The sequence below is a fragment of the Diuraphis noxia genome, unplaced genomic scaffold, assembly GCF_037042655.1.
Source record: "Diuraphis noxia isolate RWA-SAM2 unplaced genomic scaffold, SU_Dnox_SAM2 contig0005, whole genome shotgun sequence".
In the NCBI taxonomy this organism is placed as follows: domain Eukaryota; kingdom Metazoa; phylum Arthropoda; class Insecta; order Hemiptera; family Aphididae; genus Diuraphis; species Diuraphis noxia.
In genome coordinates, this window is record NW_028301715.1 from 21,373,101 (window position 1) to 21,390,752 (window position 17,652).

Consider the following 17,652-nt stretch of genomic DNA (forward strand, 5'->3'; position numbering starts at 1 on the left):
TTTAGATTTTCTTTCACAGAATTAACTATATACGTGAAACCTTGTTTTAAATTTTAAATCCTTAGCTATAAAAGTAACAGTTTTATAAATTTTTAACCACTATAAAGAATTGGTAAATTTTCAATTCAATAATTTTTTGTCAAAATTTGAACTTTAAATGGTTATATAAAAATAAAAACGTATCTATGTATTTTTAATATTTTCCACTGCTAATATATCAACTTATGTGGAACCTTGTATTAAGTTTTCAATTTTTTTGACCCAATGAAAATAAAATTTTATTGACATTTATAGAATAAAAACGGAAAGTTTCAAATGTCTATAAATAATTAAAAAATTGTTGAAATATTTTGAAAATATTATCAAGTATAGGAATTGATAAAATAAACATATGGTGTAAATTTTAAGTTTCTACAGTTATTAATTTTTGAATAACAACAAAATAAGAATATCGGTACAAAAGAAATTGAGAGAGAAACGCTGTAATTCAAATGCTCATAAAAATTTAATTTGACTTTCCGGTAAACATTTTTTATTTGATAAAAGAAGAATAACTCGTGAAGAATCTTGCGTAAAAATTTCAAATTTTAAATTTAATAGATACATTTTTATAAATATTCAACTCAAAATAAATTGCAAATTTTCGTGTTTTTTACGTATCTTGTCAAAATTCGAACTTTCGATTCTTATTAAACAAAATTGTGACTATATATATTTTTATAATTTTTAACTGCCATTGCATTAAATTTTGAAGCTTTTTTACCAATCCAATGACATTTTATTGTTGTTTATAAAAAAAAAAACTAAAAGAAATACCAGTATAACAATTCAGTGAAATTTTCATGTGTTTACGGTGATTTGAAATAGATTAGCAATATCTAAAATCAATTTTCTCAAAAATTGATTTTGTGTAAAAACTCCCGTTTTTCCTTAATTTTTTTTAGATTCTGAGCGGAGCGATGTCGTTATAAATGTATTGATTTTACAAAGTTATGTGTCTTTTGTGTGTGTGTGCAATAAGTCGTTGAAATAATGCTTCAATTTTCAACTTCAGTAGCTTTTCCGGCTGGAAAGTGAATCTAGTTGGTGTATTGGGGAGGTCAAAATTTGAAAACTACTAAGAATTTCAAAATTTGACCTTCTCAATGCGCCAACTAGATTCCCTCACCAACCGAAAGCTACTGAAGTTGAAAATTGAAGCATTATTTCGACAAATTATCGTGTACACGCACACACACAAAAAGAAAAAAAATATAAAAATACACATCAATTCTTGATAATTGATCTATTTTGTGTGTCTCGTATTATGTATATATATTTTTTGTATCCTTACTTGTTTACTGTACAAGTATTTTAATTATCACGTATTAAATCTATACTATATAAGGCAGTAATGAAAATAATATATTGTAATACAAAATAAGTCGTAGTTTTGTCTCTGGTATACACATATGCATATATTTTATTGGATTTAAACAGCAGTGTGAAAACATCTGTACCTATTATGTTAACACGTCTTACACGTAAAAAAATGTGCACGTGTGCCTTTTTGTTTTTTTGGGTTACACACTCAATTCTAAGAACATTGGTTTTTGTTATGTATTATTAATATAAATAATAACATAAACGTATTATATAGACATTTATTGTTAACAGTATAAATCGTTATGACGTACAATATATTTCTACTCTCTAATAACCGATGGACAGTCCCCACCGATCGTAATATGATACTATTATGATTATTGTTAGTATAAACACTATAGGTGTAATATCATATAATATAAATGCTGAATATGCAACAGTTTTACAAAAACAATTAAGTAAAAGTAATAAATATAAAAACACACAACATTGTAAAATTGATAATTTCATCGCTCCGCTCAGAATCTAAAACCAACAAAATTAGGAATGTCCAAGTGAATTATTCAAGAAGAGTCTAATTATTTTACAAATTAAATGTTTGCATATAATATGTTAACACAAACATCCACTGAAAATTTAACGTTTATCAGTTTTTTAGTTACTACAAGAAAACTTACCAATTGACTCAAAAATTAGTGTTTTGTAAAATGGTGAAATTTGATGAATGTGTTATGATTTATGAATTGTATAATTTCCACATCGTGCATCCATCCGGTTAAATGGTGCACTATTACGGGTATATAAACTATAATATACTAAATACTTTTTAAAATGGTTTATTTATTGTTTAAAATTTAAATAAATAAAACAAAATATTTGGCCTATTTCTACTAATCACAACATTTCTGTACTCAATCGGTAACTCATCACTAATTACAATAGATACAGCTGTAGTATGATATGATTATTGATATGTCATAATGATTTTGAATTCACATTAAGTCTAGGGTATCGATTGATTCAGAAAAAAATGTATTAATAAGAACTGACTGATGATTCGTTGATATAATATTTTACAGATTAAAGTAACTAGCATTATTAATTTCTTGAACCATAAGGTGTAGATTCTAGTTCATATTTGAATATTGTGTTGGTGTGGTGTGGTCAGAATTCTACGAAAATTCATTCATGGACAAAATATTAACTCAACTTCCTTTGATGACACCCTGTATTATAGTCGAAAACAACATTCATGGCATGTGCATTATTTGTCACAACCTAAAACTGCGTTGATAATATATATCTGCAAAGACAACTAAACAATCAGGAGTGCTTATAAAACCAAAAGCTCTCGCATTTATCTATTAGTCGTCGATGAAAATTCATGAAGAGATATATTGTTCAAAAATTATAACTGATTTTTAAAAAATATGGCTTCAACTTGCTTGAAGTTTTTTGTCATACTCATGGTGTTATGTATAATCTTAACATTGTTTCAAAGCATTGATGGTAATTATCATTTTGTTAACAAATTTAATTACAACTCGTATTAATCAGTATTAAATAAATTTATAAATTTATGATTCTTTTAAGATAAAATATTAAAATCGTTTACTCAGGAATCGTATAAATATATAATATGCATTATGTACTGACTATATGAATTGTGTACTCCGTTAAACTGAACATCATAAATTTCAATATCTACATATTTATAATTTACCACCTCTTGGGGACACAACCCACCAAATTTACCCAAGAGCAATAATGTTTATATGCTTCATTCCTAGTTTGTCTCAGACAGTTGCAGCAATTAAAGTTTAAAGTAACGTTAATCAAAATATTTAGTTGTTTGTTTTTTTTTTAACGTACATGTTCAAATTAAATACAAATAATTTAAAAATATTCTGTTCAATATTATAATTTATAATGAGCGTCACAAGTTAGGTCCTAGATTTGGTGACTTTGTATTGGGTATCAACCATTAAATGTAACACCTTTTATTTTAATCAATATCACAAAAACTAAAGACTGCAAAAATTAAAAATATATCTAACGGCATAAGTACGAATACGGTGTACCTACCTACATTCACACAATATTCAATATTCTTATTATATTATTAGCTAAATATTTCTAAAATCGATAAACAAGAATTATATATGCCTAAGAATGATCTGACACTAAAATATCTATGATGTAATTAATATAGATAAAATGTGATTATTTTTAAATATATAATAACTGTCAAAAAAATGAAAATCATAAATTAATATCTTGATTTATTTATCTAGGTGGTACTGGTGGTAGACACGTAATTTAGGGGGAGGAGGCGGTAGGAGGGACATCAACAAAATATACAATATTCCTTAAACAAAGAGGAGGCCTTATAAAAATCAGTGTTTATTGCTAATTATCATTAGAAGTTATAAATATAAACCATAACAGATTTTGAAAAAATATAATTTAAGTTGTATGTCATACATGTTTACTATACATCGGTATAACTTTGTCATTTTTGACAAACAATCAAGCACTGAACTTGCTTACCAGATTGCAATGTATATTCTACCATTATATTGTTATATCTGAGAAAAAATTTACCTAAACTTAAAATTGGTTTTTCAGGTAAAAAAAGTAGAAGAAAAAAAAATTTACTAATGCGTGCATGTATTAATTGTATTGGTAATCGCATATTTATGATAACCACAGTTAATAATTTTCGTCGTAATATTTAACTAGTTATAATATATTTTTAGGACAATCAAAAACAAGTAAATACATACTTTTTTTTATTAAGAACTTTCAGTACAACTATTATAGTTCAACAATTACAATATTTATATGTACAGTGATACAATGAGTAATAATTGGTTATTAATAATAATGAGCATAATGATATAAAATTTTAAACAAAATGAACTCAGAAAACGATCAACTAAAGAAATAAAAACTAACATAAAATTATTAGATCAAGAACAAAGAGGAAGGCTTATAAAAATCAATGTTTATTGTTAATTATCATTAGAAGTTATAAATATAAATCATAACTGAAATCAATCCATGAATAAAAACATGTAATTAATAATTACTTATTTTAAACAAATGAATTATTTTATTTATTACAATAAATTATGAAGTATTTTTTTTATTGTTATCAAATTGTATTGAATGTTTGGATAATCGTATATTTATGATTACCACAGTTATTCATTTTTGTCGTAATATTAAACAAGTTATAATATATTTTTAGGAGGATCAGGATCAAGTAAATACATACCTACTTTTAGTCATTGTAATCTATTATATTTCATTATACAGTAATTCATTATATTTATTGTCTTAAAAATTAAGAACATATTTTCACTTTGGAATACGATAGGAGTAAAAAAAGATTATGTTCATGTTCGGAAATAGAGAAAAATGTATGTTTGAATAAAACTATAAGCTAGAACTTTAACGGGATTTTAGAATTTGAACAGTTCAACCGATGCATTGATGGTAGGTTTGATTTTTTTGGTCGCTATTACACTTCACCATAAATTCAGTTAAAGTTTTTTTTTTGTTATTATCAAATTGTATTAGATGTTTTGGTAATCGTATATTTATGATAACCACAGATATTAATTTTTGTCGTAATATTAAACTAGTTATAATATATTTTTAGATGAATCAGATTCAGGTAAATATATACTTTTAGTCATTATAATGAGACAAAAAGTATTATATGACAAACATTATACATTATATGACAAACTCAAAAAAGTCAAAATATTTTGAAAATTAAATCATGTAAAGAAAAAACCAATCTAAATAACTGGTAAAATTTTCATGTGTCTCATATTTTTTGAATAATAACAAATATTTAAATTCGTTTGAGGATAAATCGTTATCGTTACGCTATTTCGAAAAAATTTAAAATTCAAACGCACTTAAAATTTTTCCTATAATGAAGCTTCGAGTTTTCTCTATAGTTACTTGAAGGAAAACTTATGGAAAACTTAGTGTGGTATTTTTAATTCTTAGTTATAAACACAAAAAATTTTATGTTTTTTCAACTTCAAAATTACTTGCAAATATTCGAGTTTTCGACAGATTTCGTAAAAATTTGAACTATAAACGCTTATAAAAAAAATTGTGACTAACGTTTTTTATATTTTTTTAGCTACAATTAGAACAACTCATAAGCAACCTTGTATTAAATTTTCATGTTTTTTTGGTTGTCCAACATTTTTTTACCGACACTTCAAAAAAAAATTCTCAAATAAATCGAAAATTTCAGTGGTCTATAAATAACTCAAAAAAGTCGAAAATTTTTGAAAATTAAACTATATAGATATCACTAACATTTTATAAACCTGTACAATAATATTATAATCGTATGCCCAGAAATCGCGTGTTATAATAAATAAATCATTTGTGATTATAAAATATCTATAGATTACGTGATATGAGTAGTAAGTGGGGCACTTGAGCACACTTTTCCTAAAAATATCAGTAAAAGATCACAAGATTGATTTTCATCAGAAAATGTAAACTTTATCAGAAACGCTCGCTTTATCAGAAATAGAACACAAAATGAAATAAATCATAAAAAGATCAGTAAAATAACTTTTTTCATAAAAAGATCAGTAAACTGTAATAAATCATAAAAAGATCAGTAAAATAACTTTTTTAATAAAAAGATCAGTAAAATGTAATAAATCATAAAAAGATCAGTAAACTGTAATTAAACATAAAAAGATCAGTAAACTGTAATAAATCATAAAATATATCATTGGCTATCTTACAAATTTCGAGCCAAGTTGGTGATTCTAATATTTTAGAAGCATAAGGCTTTCCATTTCCAGAAATATTGTGTCCATTATCGACGATTATAATATTTCCTTTAATAGGGATTGCATTTAGATTATATTTCATGATTTTAATATTTTTATTATTAGTAATATAGTATTCATATTTACAAAACTTAACTAATATTTTATTATTTAATATTGATTTTTCTATTTCATTTTGCATTTCATTTTCTTGTAATTTATTAAAATCTTTGATAGTTAAATCCATTGTTTTATTATACATTTCAATTCCTTTAACTAAGGTATTCAATTTCTTTTTAATAATTATTATATTTCAATTTTAATTATTAATATCATAAGTTTTGTAAAAAAAAAAATATTTTAATAATTATTGCAATTCAATTTTTAATTATTAATTTCATATTTTTTGTGAAAAATATTTTAATAATTATTGCATTTAAATTTTAAATTATTAATATCATAAGTTCTATGAAAAATATTTTAATAATTATTGCATTTCAATTTTCAATTATTAATATCATAAGTTCTATGAAAAATATTTTAATAATTATTGCATTTCAATTGTCTGATCTTTTTACACATTGTTTTCTTTGTGATCTTTTACTGATTTAATCAATTTACTGATCTTTTTATGTTTAATTACAGTTTACTGATCTTTTTATGATCTATTACAGTTTACTGATCTTTTTATGAAAAAAGTTATTTTACTGATCTTTTTATGATTTATTACAGTTTACTGATCTTTTTATGAAAAAAGTTATTTTACTGATCTTTTTATGATTTATTACAGTTTACTGATCTTTTTATGTTTAATTACATTTTACTGATCTTTTTATGAAAAAAGTTATTTTACTGATCTTTTTATGATTTATTACAGTTTACTGATCTTTTTATGAAAAAAGTTATTTTACTGATCTTTTTATGATTTATTTCATTTTGTGTTCTATTTCTGATAAAGCGAGCGTTTCTGATAAAGTTTACATTTTCTGATGATTTTCTGATGAAAATCAATCTTGTGATCTTTTACTGATATTTTTAGGAAAAGTGTGCTCAAGTGCCCCACTTACTACTGCTATGTATTGTAGGTATATTGTCTTTATGTGTAAATATATAATAACTGTCATAAAAATTTAAAGCAAAAACTGCTATCTTGATTTATTTCTCTAAATTATGATAACTCAGAACTTAGTAAATGCAAATATTTCTCCCTTTAATTTTTATATACCTATGATATATACCACGAAAACTGTTCCCCGAGTACCGCGACCCGCACTGCTTATCCCACTCATTAGCTATGGGTTCTCAACCTGTATCGTTTAATGTTGAGCGCTTATCGCAAGGGGCGCGCTGTCACTGTTCCGTTTATCGCACAGGTGTTTGCTCCGATGATTCCTAAGGCCCGTTTCACATGGACGCGTATCATACGCGACGTATCGTACGCTCGCGTTTTTCGTTTACATTGATTAAGTTCATACCATGGCTATAGATAATATGGTTGCTGAACGAACCGAGAAAATGTGAAGCTCAAAACGTGTATTGGCTTTTACACCAGCACACAGCGCTCTCTAGGCGATAAATTGTATGACTTCATTAATAAAATATAATTATTCTAATATTTTGTTTCTGTACTTCTATCATAAATCTTGTTCTTCAATTTATTTATTTATTTTTTTTTTATTTGAATTAAGCCTCGGCAACTATGGCCATTGTAAACAATGGGTTCAACTCTAGATTATTTACATGATATATAAGTTGCATATTAAATACTATTGATAAGGTTCGACTTAGTAATAAAGGTTATTACCCAGGTTATTATTTGTCTCTTTAATTTATTATACAGAAGTAAAATATAGTAATACAAAAATATTAATGTTCATCTATAAATTCTATATAAATATTATAAATAGGTAGGTATGCAATAAATAAATATTCAGGTTTATGGTTTATAGTTCACACAACAATTAGCCATAATGATATATTTTTAAAATATTAAATCAAATATCTATGCCGTAACCGTAGTCTACTGGTCTATAAAAAAGGTCTAAAAGGTTTATAGTCCGCAAATCTGCATAATATCATAGAACAATAATATAACGATAATATACTACAAATAGCCGTTGTACAATTAGTTCTATCCACGGCTATAAATATTATCTATAGCCGTGGTTCTATCAAATGCCGTAGATGGCGTGACAGGCTCGTCATTTTAGTCACGTGACTTTTCAGTTTTCAATAAGATTCCGGCTCGGCTTATTGCGTTGTTTAGTATAGGCCGTTCCGCACAGGGGCTGGTAACTCTATAGGCGCGGATGCGACATCGTAAAATAGTAGCCACATCAAAACCTAGGTTCGCTAGTATCGTTATCAAGGAGTTTGATTGTTTGACCTCCTTGAAATATTTAATGATGATGCTAGATAAGATTTCATGACGTTACATTTCGAATATTTCGATGGACGTCTAATCTTGTCTATGCAACGCAGCTGAGCAAGTGACTTGTGACTATTGAGTATTGACTAATATTTTATATTACTTAATATCGTTTAACGTTTACTGTCCTGTGTTTAATATTTATTATTGTGTCGTATTATAATACGAATTTACGATGGGTCGTGCCGCGTACAAATGCTGCGTGAAAAACTGCAATTTTGAAGGTTTGTGTATTTGTTAATTAACAAAATTACTAACTACTAACTAGGAACTTACTATGATTGATTATATTTGTTAAAATGTTTTTATAGGGGGTATCTCGCATAGATTTCCAAATCCAAAATTGTATTTGACTGTACTTAGTAATTGGGTACAAGTGATCGGTACAGAACAGTTTGATGGTTTAGATCCACAACAAATCTATTATGCTAAACGCATATGTTCTTACCACTTTTTACCTAGCAATTACAGTGAGGGTACAAAAATGTTGAAAAGAAATAGCGTTCCTACACAACATATGAATTCTAATTGTGACCGTAAGTTGTACCTGTTATTATAGTTGTAATTTAAAATGTTTTTATTTTAGCTAGCTAATTTATTTTAATATTTTATTAGTGCCTCTAAGTACATGTTCTTCCATGCCACTAGTTCCTACCGAATCATTGAATAATCAACAATTGCCAGCTACTTGTTTGGAAGTGACCAATAATTGTTCAACTGCACGCAGTGTTTCTCCTGTTTCTGATTTATCAGGTTTTGATCTGCTTAATGATGATGATGATGAAAATAACTTGAGTAAGTCCTTTTTGTTTATATAATCTTTTCTGCTTTATTCTCTTTGATTTGCTTCTTAATTAAATAATATTTATGCATGAATATTATTGCTATGCAGTAAATTGTGACGCTGATACCATTGACAAATGTACTAGTGATGCTTTTATTGTTGACAATGCTGATGTAGTGCATGCGTATGCTTCCACAGTAAAACGTGGAAAAAAGACAAAATTGAAAAACATTAGTTCTGGTTAGTATATTCATTTCAAACAATTTATTATAATGGTGTTCAGTCTGTACAAATGTGTAACATAGTTGCATAAAGGTTGACTGAATGTATTTAAACTATTAACGCATAAATTATTTTTTTATTTAAAAATTAAAATGAAAAATAATAATGTATATATTAGAATCAAACTATTTATGTTAAATGTTAAATGTTTTAAATTTGTTTTTGTAGGGCCGTTATTTAAAATTGGTGTTAAGCGAGCAAATCTATTAACACCCAAATGCAAGTCATTGTATGCAGATAGTGTTTTATTGAATAAACAATTCCGTTCCATGAAACAAAGATGTCTGAAGTTTAAAGATCGGCTTACTGCTGCTGAAAAAATGTCTGATAGTTTAATCAATTCTAAACTGTCTAGTCGTATGACTACAGCTGCAGCTATATTCACTAGACTACAACTTCGTGAAACAAATACTTCAGCAAAAGGAAGACGATTTACACTCGAAGAAAAGCTGTTGAGTTTGTCATTGTATAAAAGAGGGGCCAAATCTTATAACATTTTATCCAAATTATTTACACTTCCTTGTCGAAAAACCTTATCAAATTTGCTATCCAAAATACCTACAGAAACTGGAATTGATAATACTTTAATTAAAATATTAAAGAAAAATCTAAAAAATCTTTCGGATCGTCAAAAATATTGCGTAATAGTTTTTGATGAAGTGAGTCTTGAACCTAGCTTACAATATAACGACTCTACTGGTTCCATAACTGGATTTGAAGATAATGGAATGTCAAGGACTCAGAATTTTGCTGACCATGCGCTAGTTTTTTTTAATAAGAGGAGTTGTGAAAAAATTTAAACAACCAATATCTTACACTTTTTGTAAAAGTACAACAAGTAGCCATGATTTAGCTAGTCAAATAAAAAATGTCATAAGAGCAGTCCATTCCACTGGCCTGAAAATTATCGCAACTGTTTGTGACCAGGGTGCAACTAATACCGCTGCAATAAATATTCTGAAGAACGATACCAAAGCAGAATATTTAAAAAAAAATTTAAATTACAAAGATGAATTCTATGAAGTGATAGTAGGGACTGAATGTTTGAGAGTGGTTCATTTATATGATCCTCCCCATCTTTTAAAAGGCATAAGGAATAACATGCTAAACAAAAATGTTGTATTCACCATTGATGGTCAGCAAAAAGAAGCCAGTTGGGATGATATTGTCGATTTATATAATATTGATAGTAACATTGAAGATGTGAGAATGTTACCTAGACTAACATCTGAACATGTAGAGCGTAAAAAAATAAAGAAAATGAAGGTCAAAAACGCTGCTCAAGTTCTCAGTCAACGTGTGTCTTCAATCATGTCATACTTATCGAGTGAGTCATTCATCTTTGATAAACTATTAATTTACATTATAAATGTATTAACTATTATTATTTTTATGCAGGTGTAAAAATTCTCAATGAAAACGCTGCAGACACCGCAAAATTGTGTATTTTTTTCGATCAACTATTTGATTCGGTGAATGGAAATTTCGATAAAGTTATTGATGGTAAAATTTACAGAACAGCCGTGAAAAAAAATTCTCCTCACCATAAGCTTTGGGAAGAGTCTTTAAAAATCTTGAACTCAATGTATTTCATCAACCCATTGACAAAAAAGCGTACACACCCGCAGCCTCCAACACTTAAAAATTGGTCAAAGACCATTAAAGGTACTTTAAATAATAATAATTATAATAATAATTATAATACTAACTTTTATTTTACTTTGTTTCAACAGGTTTTCAAGAAATTTCAAAAATAATGCAAGAAAATGGTATAAGATCAATACTGTTGAGACTCTTCAACCAAGATTCTTTGGAAAATTTTTTTGGTGCAATGCGTGCCCATGGTTACCGAAATAATAATCCGACTTGTGATTCCTTTGCGTCATCATACAGAACATTATTACTAAACAACTTGATGTCTGCTCATTCACCTGGTAGTAACTGTGAGGAAGATTTTGGAGAAGGTACATTAACAACATACCAGGCGTTGATTGATATGTATGCCGAATCCCAAGAAACTGATGAGGAAGATGTAGAAGTTAGAGTAGCTGATGGTTTGCCAAAGATGATTAGTTGTGAGTCTAAAGTTTTAAACAATTTAGGTTCACAAACTAAGAACTACATTGCTGGGTATGTGATTAAAAAACTAAACACTGTTCTTTTCCATGATTGCTCTACATGTTTATCACAAGTATGCTCTTCAACTATTACAAAGGACCATGAATTAACTGTTGCTAGAGATTATAAACCTTATAACAAATATTTATTAAAATATCCTAATTCAGTCTTCAGCTCATTAGTTCAAAATTCAATTGACATTATTGGTCACAATTTACCGGCAATATGCCACCATAAAAATGTAAAAGCTGAATTGACCAACATTATTAATACCACTTTAAATATAAATATTATCATATGTAAGGACCACGGTACATTGTTTCCTAAAAAATATTTAAATTTTATTATAAAAATGATTGTACATAATTGGTGCACTCAAATAAATCAAATTATGAAAGGCAAAAAAAAGTTGGCACCAACTGAAACCGATCAAATTAAATTAAAAGCATTTAATCGGTATGTAACTTTTTCAAAGAGGATTAGGTATACCTAATTCTATTTAATTATTTAATTTATAACCAGTATTCAACATTTTATTTTAATATTTTTTAATATTTATATTATTAATGTTATTATTATTATTACTATTATTACTATTGTATTATTATTACTATTATTACTATGTGTCTGTTTTAATATTTGTTATTGTGTATGTCTTATAATCATGAACTATACTAAATGTATTATTTGAATTTTATTGTTCAATAAACTATTTAATAGTAACTTTTGTGTTCTTTTATTAATTGATATCTAATTTTTATTTTTATAATTTGATATGTTATGCTTAAAAAATGTTGGTTTTAGTACAAAAACTGTTGTATTTGAGTACTAATATAAAATGTTATAAATCATAAATTGGTAAAAAAAAATGTCAATGATTTAATCATGGCTAAATAACAAATTTAGCCATGGATTTAATAATCAGGACGGGCCGCCAGCGCCCGGCGCCGCCTCGGCACGACGCGCGACGCGCCCCTGCGCCGCTGCTGCATAGTTCTTACATCAAACACCGGGAGCGCTGTTTGCAATGTTCTAGACGTTAACATTAGAGTTGCCTATCTATTAGTATTCTTGTCTATGGTTCCGCAGCCATATTATCTATAGCCGTGGTTCATACGCGTCATACTGGCAAGCAAAACGCGTCATCGTCGGAGTGGCGCGTAATGCGTATGCATTTAACTAATGTAACTGAAACCGTGCGCGTACGATACGGCGCGTATGATACGCGTCCATGTGAAACGGGCCTAAAACTGCACACACATTTAATAGGTTAAAATCGCACAATTTTTAAAATTGTTGTATCCAAAAACCGCACATTTTTAATTTTGATCCCAAGAAAAGGTTATACATATCTAGATTATATATAGGTTCTCAATAATTTATAATTTATTCAAAAAAAAAAAAAAATACATACAATAGTATTCAAATTTAAAAAATGTAAATGATTGCATTTTGTAACCGTTGACGTACAATTTTTAATAAAACACCACCCAACCACATTCCCACTATTACACACTCTAAATTGTCTGTATTTAAAATTGTCGAGTATTAAGCACTTGCCACCTTTATTGCTCTCAATTATTTTAAAATCCATTATTATGTATAATTATTTAAAATATTTTAATAATTTAATAAAACTACTAAATACCTATAGGTAAGCACTGTATATGTATACTGTATACACAAGATACAAGACCGACTAATAAAATAATAACGAGTGGTGACTAAAGTCTTAAAACGTGTTAGCATGATTTTTGCAGTATATCTTATAATCTTTTCTTATCTAATCCGTTAGTTAGCACTAAAAATATTGAGCGGTTTTAACCATTATAAGTTTGGGGTATTTTGTTATATTATAATGACTATGTGTGCTGTTTTTGTCATCAACCTTTCTGGGGTCAAAATCAAAAGTTTGCGGTTTTTGGATGCAACCATTTGCTCGGTGTTTTCAAATAAACAAAGCAATTAATTTAACTGCATTGTGAACCAGTTAGACGAAATGGATGGTAGGTTCGTGATAGTGATCAATTTTTGCATCATTTAAAATAATGTTAGTCAGAATATTTATTTGTTTGTTTTTTTGATACAAATGTTCAAATAAAAAAATTCATACCCACAAAAATTTTGTTCAATATCCATTATTATGACGAGTGCCATAAGCTAGACCCTAAACATCGTGGCTTGGCATTGAGTATCAACTATCAACCAAGCGATATAATATACGTTTTGTTATAATCCAGAACACAAAAATTAAAGACTGCAAAAAATACACGTTTAAAATCGACGATTTCAGTCCATAGTATCTAAAGATGGATTGTTTTCATATATTATGTCTTTGTATATTAAAGTGTTGATCAAGATAAACAAAATAAATTTGACAGTATTATCGTATTATTTTGACGCTACAAATTCACTTAATTTGACAGCCATGCCAACGCTCGTTCTAACATTGAAATTTTGAGTGCCCATCATTCTTCTACGAAACATCAATCTACCACGACTCTGCGACGGTACCAGGCTTTCAATGAAAAATTTGATTAACAATATTGAGGAAGCTAAAATATTAAACGGAAAGTTTAAAGGTGAAGATGTACTGTTGCCACGCATTTGGAATATTCACGCTTCTCACGTGGACAGTTCTTTGTGGCATGCTCGCGTGTCGGAAAACCTTCTGATTTATTTTTGGTACGCACCAGAAGGAAGAATAAAGAATATTGTGTATCTAAATGCACTCTAATAAATATCATGCAGAATCACCTTGATCGTAGTAGCAAAAAAAGTTCTAGTGAATATTTTATGTTTTAATTTCTAAATATTATTATATTTGTTTTACCACATCAAGGATCCGACCAAGAAGAAAGATTGTTCAATGTTTTTAATTGCTTTATTCTCTCAGAGAGTTGTAACGATTTAAATAATGACAATGGAAATTTTCAATTGTTTGTTCTAATTTTACATTTTCAAATTTATTTATTTATTTTTATTTAATCTTTTTATAGATTACTGGGCCTCACTGACATAGCTCGTGTAGAGGACCTAGGTTATCACTAATAATATTAAAAATATGCATAACCATCAATGTTATGTTAAAGTTCATTGTTGTTTTACTTTTTTATTTCAAGGTAGTGGTAGCAAAAGTTCTAGTGGACACGGTTCTGGTGACATGTTTAAAAGTCTTGGCAGAAAAGTTATCAATGGTATCGTCGACGGCGGCGGTGGTGGTGTTGTTGCTGATTTGTTGGGCGGCGAGGGAAGTTAAAAAAGGTGGTTCAATTCTCACAAAATATCACCCACCCATCGAAAATTCATTATTCAAAAACTTAAGAAAATATTTAAAACCCAAAACAATATAGTAGCATAAAATAATAGTCTCTATTTTTTATTGTATAACATATATCTATTTAAATATAAATCACTTTTTAGTGTTCACAAACATAATTTTAGTTCTTAAAAATTAACTATTTATTATAAAACAATAAATATTAAAACATTTAGTGATGTTTTATAATTTCAACTAAAAAATAAAAAAGTTTAGCCAATCCTAAATTAAATGTTTTGATAATACAGATGTAGTACTGCAAACTCATCTATAACCTGATTATAATCTATATCATAGATTAAACATACACTATAGATAGCCCACTGCCATACAGAATATGGAAACACGTCAATTAGTAAAGCATGGTGCCAATAGATAGCGCCAGCGATGTCAATGTAAAAAAAATTCTATATTTGTGTATAGCCCTGAATGGCACGCGTCGTTGTTTAGAATTTTAGATTAAAATAAACAGTAATAAGAAATAATATTATTTATAACTAGCAAGCTACTATCAAAGTAATAAATTAGCTTTAGATTCTGCTGTACTGCTGTTGCATTTAAGCGTGTTAGTAACGTATTAGTTTTGTCTGCATTGTACCTACTTTTTACGTAGCTTTTTCATTCTCATAATACCTATACCATTCGATAATGTCTGTTGCACGTGGCAATAAATGTTGCTTTTTTAACTGTGGAAAGAGTCCTCGAAATCATCCCAATTTAAAACTATACCGTTTTCCTAAAAATGTCAATAGATCAAGACAATGGATCTGTAAATCAGGTATTAGCATAAACCTATACACTTACAGGCCCTAAAATTGTGTCCACTATGGGTCTATGACAAAATTTGTGTGGTACTAAATGTGAAGTGTGTACTACTGTCTACTATATTTAAAAGTGCAAAATAGCAAATAATATTGGTTTTTTTATGATTCTGAGAATCATTCTTCCCCTGCAATCCGTCATGATATAGGTCGTTGATCATATCATCTTAACATAGTTAATGTTCATTATAAAGTTTTTAATTTAAAACAAATAAATGTCTTAAATTAATTAAATAGGTACCTACCTAGGTGGCTAGGTAAAAAAATATGTGTTTAAATTGCATTATTAATTGGAATCACAAAAACAATCTTTTAGATAAACAAATATTGTGGTAGGTATTGGTTTTATGGTTTATATATTTTGCTTGATGAAGAAAATTAATTTTCAAAAGGGTTTTCATTATATGTGTACCTACATCAGTAGCTATAAATATTTAATCAAAATATAGTATGTGGTACAACAAATTGAAAATTTTAGGGCCTGTAAACTAGTTAATAGTTCTATGGGTATTAGTCATCAAAACATGGATTATAATTAATTGTAATTAGGGCTCTGATCTTTTGCCTCAGAAAAGATATATTTATTAATCACCTATTATTTTAGATTCTGATCAAAGATGAATGCATTATTTTTTTTTTATATAAGGGTTAAAAAAAATGGGTAAGCAGATGTGGGAAACATCATTGTAAAATCAATACATTCATTGTGTACGCGACCAACAAATGTTGGGGTACCCGAAGGACCACTCGGTAACGTCCGAGAGGAAGAGTATAAGACTCTGTTAAGGGGCGTAGGTAGGCAACTAAAGAGCCGTCGCCTTATACTCTCTAGGATAGGCAATATGAAATGCACTACGAACAACGACGACGTGGACAGGAACTAATGTACAATGGAAAGAGGATGTGACAGTTTAGTTATGGGCGGGGGTCTCTGTGGTCGATCCGGTCTGGTGCAATGACCACAGAGCTCACAACAAGTCAGGGACAATACTTAAACTAAACTTAAATTAATGAGGTCTTGAGGTGATTGGCTTGCAATGACGTTGGTCTGGACGGCCTGGGCGGCCTCCCACACACCACGGCGAGTGCTGGCGGTCTTACGCGGGTGTGGACAGCACGATGCTTAGATGAAGATGGCCTCGAGGAACTCGAGGAAGCTGAGGACCTTGTCAACCTGGGTGGCCTCCCACGCAACACGGCTAGTGCTGACGGTCTTACGCAACGGTGAACAGTCCGAAGTCGTAATCGACGGGTATGCAATATATATGAGTACGTACTAACCTTAAGTAGGAGTCGAAGTAGTGATAGTCACACACGACAAATCGAGTGATGAATAAAATAGTAAAAACAACACCAATGAATTTTACGCCTTACTGGCGAGACAAATATAATGAAATTTCGTATCGCATTGACAACGAATAAACCAAATCTTACAACAATATGAAAATAATAATAATAATTGATGATTGCGCTCAATGCGAATTACAAAAGAAAACACTACATAATTCAGCACGACAAAACAACGCTACAGTAGCGGCTTAGAGAATATCAACATAACCATATACGGCATAAGAAAAAAAAACACGTAGACACCGAGACGCCAATATTAATAATAATAATAATTAGGGCGTTGGCCGCATAATAATAACAATAATAATAATAATAATTGATAGGAACATTATATGGTATTTAAGATAATAATCGTACGGCAATAACCG

At 28.7% G+C, this 17,652-nt stretch overlaps 2 protein-coding genes across 3 annotated transcripts; both read left to right on the forward strand.

The window, feature by feature from the left end:
• Positions 1-2,720: 2,720 nt before the first annotated feature.
• Positions 2,721-15,288, forward strand: LOC149055038 (uncharacterized). Of its 2 annotated transcripts, XM_089228817.1 has the most exons (6): positions 2,721-2,874; positions 3,994-4,050; positions 4,125-4,139; positions 4,619-4,633; positions 5,033-5,047; positions 14,917-15,288. In XM_089228817.1, the coding sequence occupies exons 1-6, from the start codon at positions 2,796-2,798 to the stop codon at positions 15,051-15,053; spliced, it is 318 nt and encodes a 105-aa protein (XP_089084943.1). In that variant the 5' UTR covers positions 2,721-2,795; the 3' UTR covers positions 15,054-15,288. The 2 variants fall into 2 exon arrangements, with proteins under 2 accessions (XP_089084943.1, XP_089084944.1); XM_089228818.1 differs by lacking the exon at positions 3,994-4,050.
• On the forward strand, positions 7,122-10,484 carry LOC149055039 (uncharacterized). The gene is made up of 5 exons (XM_089229724.1): positions 7,122-8,834; positions 8,922-9,146; positions 9,226-9,405; positions 9,503-9,634; positions 9,845-10,484. Exons 1-5 carry the CDS (start codon positions 8,786-8,788, stop codon positions 10,474-10,476), a joined length of 1,218 nt encoding a protein of 405 aa, XP_089085850.1. The 5' UTR covers positions 7,122-8,785; the 3' UTR covers positions 10,477-10,484.
• Positions 15,289-17,652: the final 2,364 nt, after the last annotated feature.